General features: G+C 45.6%; 1 protein-coding gene across 1 annotated transcript; it reads right to left on the bottom strand.

The window, feature by feature from the left end:
- Nucleotides 1–112: 112 nt before the first annotated feature.
- Nucleotides 113–3,214, bottom strand: LOC116223109 (protein FAM161A). Its single transcript, XM_042709493.1, has 4 exons — nt 2,913–3,214; nt 2,128–2,318; nt 1,683–1,840; nt 113–1,643 (listed from the first exon to the last, which is right to left on the bottom strand). The coding sequence occupies exons 1-4, from the start codon at nt 2,952–2,954 to the stop codon at nt 445–447; spliced, it is 1,590 nt and encodes a 529-aa protein (XP_042565427.1). The 5' UTR covers nt 2,955–3,214; the 3' UTR covers nt 113–444.
- Between the last annotated feature and the right edge of the window lie 10,923 nt (nt 3,215–14,137).

Below are 14,137 nucleotides of genomic sequence, written 5' to 3'. Positions count from 1 at the left end.
ACTCAGTACATTGCTTTATGTATATCACTGTCCCCTGACCAGTACATCGCTCATATGTATCACTGTCCCTTGATATCTGCAACACACAGAACCTGATGTCTGTAATCACTGAGTGAGTTTGTGTCATTTAGGAGTTTACTGAGTGGCATCACAAAACCTTTATTTGTAAAAAGCTACTTTGAGTTAGTTTACAGAATTCCTGTTGAACACATTGTATATTGAACATTAAGATCGTTGCTTTATTTTGCACATGAAAAACATATACGGACATGTACCTCGATAAAAAACTAAAATCTAAAACTTGAATTTTGAAGTATCTACTTCACCTATATACATACATATATACGTACTGTGCATGAACCTTGATTTCTAACCTTGATTATAGTTTCGTACAGGCCTGTCGGATCAAATGTCAGCCTTCCTATTTTCCTGTAGCAAGTGCTGTCAGTGCATAACCAGTGCGCTGCGTACTGCCATAACAATGCCCCCGCCGGCTCTCACACACTGATGTAGTCGCTCTTGCCAGTTGGCAGCTGCTCCTGGCTGACAGAGAAAGAGGAAGCCAGGTTCAGACTGATGCTGGTGCGCCGGATGGGGTGGATGTAGGACCAGTCCCTCTCCCTGCCCCCCTCCCTGCCCCCCCGCACCCCCCTGGTCTCCCCCCTCCCTGCCCCTCCGTACCCCCCCGGTCTCCCCCTCCACCAGCAGTCCTTTGCTTGCCAGCGACGGCTTCCTCCTCAGCCTCCAGTTACTGCATAGTATCGGCGTCTCCGCTCCATCCGTGGACTCATCCGCTCCATGTTCTCCATCCTCAGACTTCTCTTCCGTTTCCTCCTCCTCCACCTCCACACCGCCCCTCTCGTCCTCCAGCCTCCCTGTGTGTTTGAGGCGCTCTCTGCTCACGTCTGGCCCGCGGTGCTGCTCCTCGCCTCTGCTGTGCGTTTCTGTAGCCCCGAACAGGTGGTAGTCGTCGGAGGCGGCCCTGTAGAGCCGGGGCAGAGGCCTGGCCTTGAAGACCCAGCGCTCCTCCCTGGAGGTCGGGCTGCTGAGGACCGCCTCCAGCCTCACCTCCCTCTTCCTGCGCTCGCGCTCGATGAAACTGAAGGGCTCCGGTGAAATATCTCGGCTGCCGCCGGCGCGCCGGTTGGTGCCCGGGTCGGCACGAGCGGCGCGGTCCAGAGAGGTCGTTCGGCTCCTGCCGCCGGCGGCGCGCTGGCCGAAGACCTCGCTCAGGGGCGGGCGCGTGCGTGGCGGCGGCGGCGCGGGCGTGGCGCGGAACTGGCGCCGGCACTCGCGCAGCTCCGTCAGCTCCTTGCGCAGCAGCGTGTTCTCCAGCTCCACCTCGGAGCGCGTCTTCTGGTTCCGCCGCTTCTTGTCGTCCTCGCGCAGCATCATCTTGAAGGGCTTGGGCACGGTCACCTTGGCGATCCTGCTGGAAGGTTCTGCCCCCGAGGGCCGTCTGCTGGGGGCCCTCGGCTGGTGTTTTGCGGCGGCGCTGGCTGGCTTGGAGGCGGCCCATCGTTCTGGCTGCGCTCGTGGCTTTGAACTCTTAGCCTCATCTCTGACTCCACTGCTCTGTCTGCTAGCTTGCCCAGCTGCCTCCTCCTCCTTCTCCTCCTTCTCCTCCTCCTCCTTCTCCTCCTCCTCCTCCTTCTCCTTCTCCTCCTCCTTCTCCTCCTTCTTCTCCTTCTTCTCCTTCTTCTTCGCCTTCTCTACCTCCATCGCCCGGCTCCCAGATATGTCTGACTTGCTGGCCGAGTTCTGCTGAAGCTTTATGTCCTGTCTGGGGATGGTGTTAGTCCCTCGCTTGGCTGGCAAAGACTCATCCGCTTCCTGAGCACTGAAGAGATAATCAGATAACCGTCAGACTTTACAACTGGGATCATTCAAGGTTACTTACAATTGAAGTAGCACAACAGGTGTTACCTTTGACTCAAAGCATGGAAAGAAACCATACTAATATGTTCACAACTGCTGAAGACTTTTGTCACCATCATAGCAGGATAATGGTGATATCACTTCCAACATTTCACTTATTTAGTGCTTTTACATGGGTAATGAATGGATAATGAATGAATTGGTAACTCAATCCTAAAAGTGCAGTGTTCACTTTCTCCACACACATACCCGTCTATTTCATCTTTATCGCTCATCTGAGCCTCTTGAGACGCCTTGCCCTTGCTAGCGCTCAGCTCGTTCAGGTACATGACGTCCAGGTGTGCTATGTTCTGCAGGTGCATTCTCTTCAGAGCCTCCAGTTGAGAGTAGTAGTCCTGGTTGGAGAGGCTCTGATACTCCGCACCGCACTGGTCAAAGTCCTGAGAAAGTGAGGGGAGACAGAGGGGATAAATGCCTCAGGAAACCAGTGACGACACTGTGGAAGTTCTAAATGCTCAATTTAAAGGTTCAGTGTCACATTTTGGTGGTCAGAACATAAATTGCTGCTGACTGACCATGATAATGTAATGATGCGGAAACACAACTAAAAGATAGACACAGTTCTCCTTTCCATTAAGATATAGAGTACTTAAAAAGGGAGGGGTGGGGGAGGCGATGTACATCTGACTGTAACAGTGACATCTTTATTTTAGTTCATTGACAACAAAAGGCTGCACCCCTATTCAGTTTGTCCTTCCTTGAGTTAAACCATGAAAGACAGTGCTAATGACTACACTCTCACTCTCACTCTGCACTTTTCTTACTATATTTGAACCGGAAGGAAGGACTTCTGCAAGACACACTGAATATAACCATAAGAGAGCACCTCCTGTGGCCCTGCCAGCCCCCGTTTGTGAGAGCGGAACCTGTGGTGCCAGGCTGGTCACCTCCCTCACCTCTCCTTCCTCCTCCTCCTCCTCCTCTCCCTCGCCACCCAGGCAGTACTCCAGCTCCCCTCCGTACAGTGCCCATACCTCGCTGGCCTGCAGCTTGGGCGTCTGCACCATCGCCGACATCTCCAGCTCATCCAAGCGCCAAACAATCTTCAAACTGGCAAATGCTCCGTCAGGATTCTCCCTCTCTTCTGGAGCAGGTGATACGAAACCTGACACGTAGCTTCGAAAGCAAGCACACTGCTCCGCAGAAATCACTAGCGTGCTCTTTAATGTGAGATTATGCCATTACCCCCTCCCGTACGCACCGACACATGGTCTCTCCTCCCCTACTGCTGTTTGACGGTAGAGATGTGAGAGGACTACAGCCAGAGACACCAAACCGCCATATGCTATTCTCTGGCTTTGGGGCAGTATCAAGCCAGCAGACATGATTTGAAGTGAGAGGGCCCATTACATATCACTTAATCAGCTTTAGAGATTACGTCCATTAATTACAGTTGAGTGTTGATCTCAATGACCTGGTCACGGCATTACACACTATGCAGACAACGGATTGACTGGTTTGCACATTACTACAGATCAGCCAGGAACTTTCAGTAGCTGAAACGAAAGTAGGCTATTCAGCAGAACTGACGGCAGCGTATGTAAAGGTTTGGAGTATTTGAAAGGATAAGAAGAGACACTTGACCCCCTGTGTTTGTTGTGTGCTCGAGGCTTGTACTGCTGATATAATATGGGAGAGTTCCCAAGACCTTTCTCTTCGTCTCAGGTGCTCAACTATCGGTCATTTTTTTTCATTTACTATCGGTGAATTATTCAATCTTCTGTTTTTCCACCCAGCGTCACACAACTAGGTGAATTTCTTGTGCCGGTTAAGACCTCGCCTTGGAAGACTGATTGACAGTCATCAGAGCTGCTTTACCGGTGAGGTTTTTGGCCGTAGCCACCGGTGCAGTCTGTCTCAATCTGTTCATCCATCATCAATTCCAAACAGGGACCACACACACTCACCTTGAGTCGCCCATCTGTCGAAGACCACGCCACGCAATCTGGTGATCCATCTGCCCACCCGCTTGATCGCTGCAGCACAGCTCACGTACCTCCATGGGACAAGGTCGAAAGTTGTAACCCAGCGGGATAATGCAGAACACTGAATATTGGCAGGCAGTGAGCGTAATATAGGCTCCAGACAAAACGGAATATTCAAGAATATTAGTTTTCACTGTGAAATGCTTTCGGATTCCCTACATTCTCAGCGTATACGTTTTTATCCGGCATGTGACTTGTTGCTATTAAATAGGAATTGCCAAGACAGACAGTAGGCCGCTTACCGAATCATTTAAACGAGACGTTCAGCACATACTCGCCATTTTTTATTTTATTTATTATTTGTATTTTATACTTTAATTGCATTCTTCTATACTCGTGTTTACTTTGATGGCTCGCAAACAATCTAGCCTACCTTAAGTAAGCAACTACTGTCTAAAGTGCCTACTTTAGCGCTTAAATGTTCGGCCTCACATGCAGTTTTCTGTTGAAAGACTACTATTGTTCAAAAGGGGGCGCCATTGGCAAATGTGTTCTCTTGGCATCTCGTGTGCAAAGCCTGTCAGACATAGAAAACCACGTGGTAATCTCAGTGCTCTCGTAATCTTGGTAATGTCTGTCAACACAGACAACAGCACTGGATCTTGCCTCATCCACTGTCATGTGAGTGCCAGACCAAACGCCATAATCACCTTTTCTTTCCTTTTTCAATTCAACACAGGCCCAAACAACACACAAGCCCATAAAACACAGCAAACTGAGACAGTATGGTTGTATTGTATTGGCTTTTATTTTATAAGACCCATGTTTATGCTCCAACCTGAGACCTGTTTTGTTAGAATGAAACCACAGGCCTCTTCTATCAGGAGGTTTACCACTTGCTCTGAGTTAACTTATCCAGGTTTGTCACCAAACCATGTCTTGGAATACCCCGCCTGCTCTCAGTTTCCTGTACATTATTTGCTGTCTGAATACCACTGCCATTACCTGTCATAAGAAGGTCTTTGTTTGGAGGACTTGTAGAACTTGATGGGTGTAGCATGAAAAGATGTAGGCTACTCTGCGTCATACCCATCTGTTTTGGACAAAGACAGGAAATTATGTTGAAATCTACAAAAAGTACAAAGGTAAAAAAATGAAGAGTCTTGACTTCAGGAATGTGATGTGCCCTCGTGAGTGACAAAACTGCTAGTTTAAGATTCACTTCTTCACGTCTGTGTTATTGTGTAATGTTTGAATATATGTGTAAAGAGCTTTGAGTTACAGCTTTGTGTACACAATGTGCTGTAGCCCAGAACTCTTGCCTTGTTTCATTATGTTGTCTCATTTTTGTCTGTTGGCCATATCCTACACTGACACGTCTTGTTTTCTCCCCACTCATGAATGATGCTTGTGTTCTCTTACAGTTTGTTTGTTCCTTTCGAGAGGCCCTGGGTCCACCAACCAGAGTGGGTCACATGCTTGGAGGTCTGAGGTGTAGTAGCCTATGTAAACAGCTGTTCGCTCGCAGCAGAGTAGCGCAGTCGCACCCACGCAGTAGCACCCATGCAGTCGGCCTAGACGGACAGTGTTGAGCAGAAACAGAAACGTAAGAACACGTGGCCGCGTTGCGCCGGCATTTAGAATCAAAACATGCACATCTCAAAGCCAAATCAAAAGACTTCTGTAAAAGGAAAATAGATGAATTAGCGAATAAAAACTAAAGTCCTGAAAAACTATTTAACCAAAAATGAGACATTTGCAAAAACATTTTGAGAGTCCATGTCATAATGTCTTCCTCGATGATCAATTGCGAGAGAGCAGGTGCACCTATCACATTAAAATGACATCATTGACTTCTTTATTCACGGTATTATATCCTGCCAAACTATGTTTTTAAATAGTCTGCTTTGTTAGGTCAGTAGAGATTGGCCTACAAATGTGCCTCCTTTCTCTTTCTCTCTGAGGTTATAATAGCCTAAATAATGTAATGTCAACCCAGTTTATCATGTTGTAGCCCAATATATCCAGCCAGCACGTTATAAGTCAGTCATGGGTCCATATTTCGTAACACAATGTTCAACAAAAAGGCATGGAACTCTGATATGTGTTGGTCATGTTAATGGTAAAAAATAAATAAAAAAAATCACAGGTTATTTAGTAGGCATTGTTAGTTTTGGTAGTTATTTATGTGCAGACAAAACATTGCTGTCGTAGGTTCTTTGACACACATTATGTTAACAATGTTTCATGGGCACATAGGCCTATAATAATAATAACTATCCATCTATTAAGCGATCTATCTTTACTGCAAAGGGGGGTCATGGGTTGTTGTTGTTGGTGGGCCTCAACGTCTGACATAACTCTTTCATGCACAGTTCATAAAATGTAAGACAGTGCTGATGTAATCCTAAATATTTAGAATATGTTACTCACCTTGAGTAATCTAACTAAATGTTATAAATAACATAGCAGGACATGTAATCTGTGATCTGTAGAAGAAGACATTTTATAAGTAACCCTCCCAACACTGTAAACATACTATGAAGTCTGGGGAGGGGGGTGATTGATTGTGAGCTGCCGAAGGTGGATTTACTGAAGCTTAATCTCCAACAATGCTTTCGTGGGATCGTTGTGTAGCTCCACCTAACTCTTGACCTTTAACTTCACTCCATGTGCTCTAAACAGATGGCCTTTGGAATACATTTTTCATTCGGGCAGTACTGCTGATTAATATAATAAGAGAGCAAGACATCATTGTAATTAATATGAATTAAACTGTCAACACAATGCAGTGGGCCAATCCGTAAGACTCCTCAAATAAAAATGTTTCATGACTAAGAAGCAGGCATGTTCTTTGGCGTCACCGTATGCCGTCAGAGGACACTAGCCAACAGTCACACCCCGATGATTGTTCCTGGAACCTGGCAGAGAACTCACCTAGCACCTCAAAACTGGGAAATGACGTTGCCTTGAGCGAAGTAGTCTAGTGTAGTTTACTGTGTAGTCTAGCGAGACTAGGTGTAAATGTGCGAGACAACAACACAATACAGCACGGGCTGAGGGTTTATTTTTCAGTCGTGTCTCTGTTACAGACCTTTTCACTGAAAAGATCATATCAGTTTAGTTCAGGGTACAGCAGAGAGCTCATGGAAAAGATGCCCTCTTTTAATCAAGATACTAAACACAGTTGTCCTAGGTCTGATGTAGTAGCACGGCAGTGACTTTATTTTTATCGTCTGGGTTATTAAATTCAGCGTGGCAAAAACATCCAGTGTTTGCCTTTCATTTTGGGTGTTGGCAGACCCACCCCCTTCAGACTAAATCGAGCCTGTTATTCCCGTGGAGCGCTGAGGGTTCAGCTAATGGTGTTTTTCACCACGCATGTCACCTATTTTTAAACCCCCGGCAGGCGGAGCAACTGCCAATCCTCTTTCAGGCATCATCAGGAAGGAGGTTCATGCCCTGCGTGCTTTCCACATGTGGTCGTCTTCATTGCCACCAAAATGCTATGGCACAACTCTTGAGCTCCTCAGCTGAAAGCACTCTGATTATGTACCCGCATGTCACTAGCAAGGCAGTGGAAACTGTTCTGTCTGTGTTCTGTAAACCACCAAATTGTCTCTCAGTTGATTTATAGTGTTTAGAAAAGAACACACAGACTTATTTTTTTTCTCTATTATTTCCCAACCGAAGCTATTCATTCCTTGCTGAGTTTATATTAAGTCGGCTGCTATTTCTCAGACTTTTGTCAGTTAAATTAAGCCCCTCCCTCTTGTCCTTTGTTTGGGTTGCCAAGACTGCTTTAAGATGCCCCCTGACTCTGGTGTGGCAGGCAGTCACTTCAGAAGGGACAGAGGGGCTCTCCAGATTTAGAACAGAACATGACAACACCCTGGGGGACTGGTGTGAGTGGTCCGCAAAAGATTAGCCTTACACACACACACACACACACACACACACACACACACACACACACACACACACACACACACACACACACACACACACACACACACACACACACACACACACACATTCTTTCCTCCATGTTTCTGTCAGGCCTATGCACTTGACATGCTCCTGTCACCGCTGGCTCCACAGACCCCACCACCACCACCACCATGACGTTCTGCTGGATAAGGCATCCCTTATCGATTCCTGGGAAGACACAGACAGAGACCACTGCCTTTTATAGTCAAGACGATCCTCGGAGTGGGAGTGTACATTCAATGGAACCACTAACCATTTCCTCTCTAAAAAAGCTTGCACTCATCTCTCTGGCTCGAGCCTCTTCCCAGACCTCAATGGCTGTTTACATTTTTAGGACTTACACAGATGGCCTTCCCGAGGGCCGTGTATTCACTTCTCTCAAAAGCTGCACAGGAAAAGGTCTCAGTATCCATTCACTGGCGGAGAGTGAGAGGCTCGGCCTGTGAAGCGTTTGGCTGGAATCCTCGAATCATTAAGAAAAACCCCACTGAGCTGTCATTTATTATTCATTTCGATGTTGTACAAACAAAATGTGTATCGATCGCACAGAGCACAGCGGATTCTTGTGACCGTTAGAGAGTACAGGAACACCTGTGTCTCGGGAGGACATGTTTGTTCCAGTCCTCACAGTCCCACACACCATTTAATAGACAGATAAGAGTCTCTTGGTTGTTCTTCGGGCCGCCGTGCTGAAGAAAATGTGCCCTCAGGATGTGCAACTTTGTGTGGAATCTCGAGTATTTTATCACGTTGACGTATCACTTCCTCAAATTCCTTGAAATGTTTGATCATTTCCAAATGGCCATTTTCACTGAGATACTTTCTTTGATAGATTGAGTCCCATGACCACAGGGATAAAAAGGAAGTGTTTATGATACGAGACAGATTATGAAATGTGGATAAATTGAGGGGTGTGTCTCCATTTGAAATAATAACAAGCATCCACATAGATATAAACACACACATTCATTTACACACACTGGCACAAAGTAAGGTTTTTCTTTTCTGTTTGTCATGTATGTGTTGCCAGCCAAAACAGAAAAGTCAGATCCAATCCATCTCTCTCTTCTTCCTGACTTTCTCTGAACTGGAATGAAAAACAAATGTATTCATCCCTTATTTACCTAGGGAAGGCTGACTCCGCAGTGCCCTGCACACTCATACACAATACACATACACAAAAACACACACACACACACACACACACACACGTGCACATACACAAGCACAAACACACACACACACACATGCACATACACACGTGCACATACAGTACACAAACACACACGCTCTTGCACATACACAAACACACACACACTCGTGCACGTATACAAACCTGTTCTCCACCCTTCTGGCGCTCCACTTCACCTAAAGCCAAATCTGGCGTCTATCTAGCCCTGCTGTAAGCACACATTGAAGGAGTCTTTTCCTCATCCTGGAGTTTTAAATCAGGTCTTTTTTTGGAATCATTAAGTATTTAAGAATTTAAGTAATGAAGAATGCAGAGCAGGGAAAGAGGGAGAACAAGCCTCAGGAGCAGGTTTGAAAAGCCCTGCGCAACACATTTACATTTAGTCATTTATCAGACGCTTTTATCCAAAGCGACTTACATATGTGCGACTTACAATGTATACACATTTTACATTTTACATTTACACTGATGGCACACTGCACATCAGGAGCAATTAGGGGTTCAGTGTCTTGCTCAAGGACGCTTCGACAGGGAATCGAACTAGCAACCTTCTGATTACTAAACGACTTCTCTACCACTGTACCACTGTCGCCCCACAAGGAGGGGTGAAGTGCCCTGCTCAGGGGGCATGCATGGCAGGCCATGTGTCTGTTTCATATTGCAAAGCCTGTTACTTATTTATTTGATTTATTTAAGCCTTTACATTTTATCATGACCATATCACTTATTCCATTACTCCACTATTACATTTTGGTACATATACTCGTGCTTTGAGAGACAGCCTTTAACTATGAGGCTGACCTTTTTGCCTTTCAAATATAATTCTTGTTTTAAACCAAACCAACATCAGAGAACTAGCGGTGACAAAGGCTGACTGTCGCGTCGCCTCATGTCACCAGTGGCACACACAGCAACAACACCATTGTCGCTCACCACAGACAGTTTTGTAATATAGCTACTTCTAATATCTGAAAATATGTCTGATTTGAACTTGCAAATGGCATTGGCATTGTTAGCCCCTGATCGTAAGGTTGTGGAAGAAGAAAGGAAGAAGCGAAGGCTAGGGAAAAATAGGGAGAAACCATGGGCACTACAGCGACAGGTTCAAGGGACTTTCCCGGGCCTGTGGTGAAAGCTGCAGATAAATGAAACCTCTGATTTAAAAAATTCAGCTCAGCTTTTTCCTATTCAGTTCCAGTTGATGAGCAGCTAATCAGAGAGGGGGTTGAAGCTCAAACTGGTCATTCTTGAGGCTGTGTGCTAATACTGGCTAGCACCACTAGGGGGGCGCTCCAGAGTCTCTTCTGTGACTGGTCAGTGCCGCCATCAAGTAATAGCTAACGTTGGTCATTTCAGGAGGAGACCAGCTTAGTTGTTCTGTGTGCCAGGGCCCCCAGGAGTTAGTGCAAGGAGCCAGAGGCATTGACCGGTCACAGAACACATTGACCGGTCACAGAACACATTGACCGGTCACAGAACACATTGACCAGTCACAGAACACATTGAGCGGTAACAGAACACATTGACCGCTCACAGAACACATTGACCGCTCACAGAACACATTGAGCGGTAACAGAACACATTGAGCGGTAACAGAACACATTGACCGGTCACGGAACTGACTCTGAGGCTCCTCCTAGTGGTATCGGCCAGTATTAGCACACAGCCTCGAGACTGTCCAGTTTGAGCTACAACTGCTCCTGACTAATCAGAGTGATCTCTCTCACCGACCGGCTCTGCCGCCGATTCAACACGCACAATCGGCTGCAAAGCTATCAACAGGGATCCGACTAGTGGCAACAGTGCGGGACATACAGCAAAACCTAGGGTCACAGACCATTTCATTTTGCACACTTCCTCAAAAAGCCTCTCAACAGACATCCCCCATTTCCCCACAATAAACTTGCGAGACTTCCTTTTCAGTGACTCACTGTCAGGGGAGCTGCTGTGTGACTCGTGCAGCCTTGCTGGTTTCAGCAAATTCAAATGTCTTTCGTTTGAGTAGAAGTTAAGGCTTTTCCTGTTGGTGTTTGCATAGGATCTGTATCCCACTCTAAACTGTGCTGAGCGCATATAATCTCTAAATAGTTTCAAACACAAAACAATATATTTTTTTTTCTGTTGAGGCAAGAAATAGAGAGAGCAGGTAGACGTAAACAGAAGAGAGAAAAAAGAAACATTTAAAACCCCACAGGCATCAACACAACCATCTTGGACTCAGTCAGTACAAGGCCTTACTGTACAGTGCCACAACAATAATGTATTTCAATAATGCATACACTGTGGCTGTGCATGTGTGCGTGTCTGGAATTATTTTATTTTGATTTTAATTATTAAGGATCAATCTCTAGAGGTGGTCCATGATTTCTTTTTTTTTTCTTCATTGTTTTGGGGTGATTGACTTTTTATTTATTTGTTAATATTTTATATATAGTGTATAGACCCTATTGAATAGTCTTGAAACAGGGGGACAGAACATGAGGAAGGCTGTGGGTTGTATGAAATATATATAGAAATATGTAGAGCCTGTCACCTTTGGAAATGCCATATTTCCTTTTTTTTCATGTGAGGAAGATAGAGGTAGTGTTCCAATTGTTCCTCTGGTTCCTGAAATCTATCCATCCGTATTGAAACACAAGATCAGTATGCATTCACAGCGCAGGCAGTGGTCCTGTCACAATAATCTTTGGTACATTTCTGGTGTACCTATCAGTCAGAGATGAGCTGGTCAAACAAACATTTTGTTATTTTTTCCAGTATCTCTTTAAGTACACATTTCATTATATCAGTTGCTGGTGAAATAGTCACTCAGTTTATTTTCCCAGCATTCAGTTACGTGTATTTCGTCATCTTTACAGGTTGAAATAGTCACTTTAACACAGGAAACTTTATGTTCTGAGAACACTGGAGAGAAATCATATTTATCTGATGCTGATGCTTAAACAACTATCGAGCTGATGCCTTTGTAAAATTATACAATGTTTACGGACTGTAGCTCCCCTGTATTCAAACTCGTGACCTTGGGATCGGTGCCTCAACAGGGTAGTGTTCTAGAAAAGGATGTGATTTCAGAGTTCTGGACAACATCAAGCAGTGGCACACACAGGATGCAGGGGAGGGGAAAGCCCCCCCCCTCCTCAGAGTGCTCACACGGCAGCCGCTGGTGCGGGATGCCTTTCAGCTCAGCCGAGAGTCATCCACAGCTTGAGGTCAGCTGATGGTGACAGGCCCGTCCTCTGTCCACCAGACCAGCCTGCCTACCAACCCGTCTCCACCTCACATCAAGGTTTATGTGATTTAGTAGGACCCTGCTCAACTAAGTGGGTATGATGACCACACCGCAATCTCACCTTCAGTACAGCCTCACGGTCACCTGCTGTTTCTATAGCAACCTACAGTGACAACAGAGGCTGGGGCACAGTGATGGGCGTAGTGACTGAGTGCATAATTGATAAGCGATGACAGGCCCAGGGTGCAGGAACATGACAGACGTTCCATTCTGCTCCAGTGGCAACTGCGTAACCTGACCTGGACTTCCTCCTGCCCAGGTTCCTCACTGCCGGTCAGGGCTGACTTCCTCTAAAAGCTCATAATTGTGCTTCTTCTATTGTTATGTCCATCACTTGATCCCGAGTGATCTGGCCTGGGAATGACCGGGTACAATTAGCAGATAGCTTTCCCTCTGATTATTTCGAGGCTTGATGCTGGCAAAGGCAGGCTGTTTTACGAGAAATAGGCCTCTTCAGATTTATTGACACGCAGAAGCAACCTTTTATTGGTTCATTAGATTAGCTTTTCTCTGTCCTCACAGACCGCAGGCTGTCTCCTCCAGGAAACCAGAAGCATGTACATTAAACTGATCTGCAGTCAGACCAGGGTTATTGATTTAATGGTGAGAGATGGGAGAAAACACACTCTCGCCACTCAGTGCGCGGCTTGGAACAACCCTGAGCACCATAATGGAAATTTACCCAGATGCTCCACAGTTAAAGCCAATTAAAGTGACAGGGCGCCGGTGCACTGGTGGAAAGCAGTGAGCCCTGTTTGTGTGTTTCTTGGTGTGAAGCAGTGAGCCCTGTTTGTTTGTTTGTTTGTTTGTTGTTTGTTTGTTTGTTGGTGTGCTACTTGCTTTGTGGGCTCACATTCCAAGCTCCTTCAGATCATCACAAAGGTAGTTATCTCCTTATCAGCACAAATACAACAGCTAGGCTGTCTGTAAAACACACTATGTATGGATGATTTCAGAGTGCTACGTAATATCGGCCTGGTCATGTCTTGAAATAAGCCTTTGTAAAGCTAACGTGCTACTGGTTTGTAAGGAACCAAAGCTTACAGGTTTGAGTATTTATTTGAGCTCCTTTGTTTTGGACTGCTGACTACTCGCCCCTCCTCTTTGGTCACCATGGAAATGGATTACCTTGAGGACAAAACATTGACTTGTGCAATTGAAAAGTTAACACATATCAGCACAGCACCAAACAGAAAGATAACATAATGGCCTAAAATATGTAGGGGGGAGAACCAGTTCACTGCCAATAACTGAGTTTCACACACTGTTTGGAATTCCAACAAGCAGATTTAAAGTGTTGACCATACTATTAACAATGGCATTTTGCAGTAAAACTTCTAGAAAGCTTCTGGAAAGCTCTGTCCCTCCAAGTCCTAAAGTACTACAAAACTCTTGAAAGTACAGTTTTTTTTCTGAAACAAAGAAAGACTGAAAGACAACCTAAAATAAATGTAATGGTACATGTGGTCAATGCAAAGACGTTATTGTACTGTCATAATGAGAGGGCCATCTTATCTTGTCATTTATTCCATTCAAAAGCTGTGTTATTTCACAGAACTAAAAGCCGGTAAAACACCAGCCTGCTCTTCTGAGGAAGAACCACAACGTTTCTGTTTCCTTTTCCTGTTAACTGCCACCTTACCTTTGTATTCTGTGTGGTGCACATGACCTGCTTTTTGTCATGTTGCAATATCTCAAACCAAAGGACCCAGACCTGAGCTGTTTGTCCCATACGGGACACTCTTTTTTAAACCGCACCATGAGCCAGTTAACAGAGCTGCTATGGGCAGAGTGGCAGGAGTG

Source organism: Clupea harengus, chromosome 13 (assembly GCF_900700415.2).
Source record: "Clupea harengus chromosome 13, Ch_v2.0.2, whole genome shotgun sequence".
In the NCBI taxonomy this organism is placed as follows: Eukaryota; Metazoa; Chordata; class Actinopteri; order Clupeiformes; family Clupeidae; genus Clupea; species Clupea harengus.
This window is presented reverse-complemented; position numbering and strand designations above follow the sequence as displayed.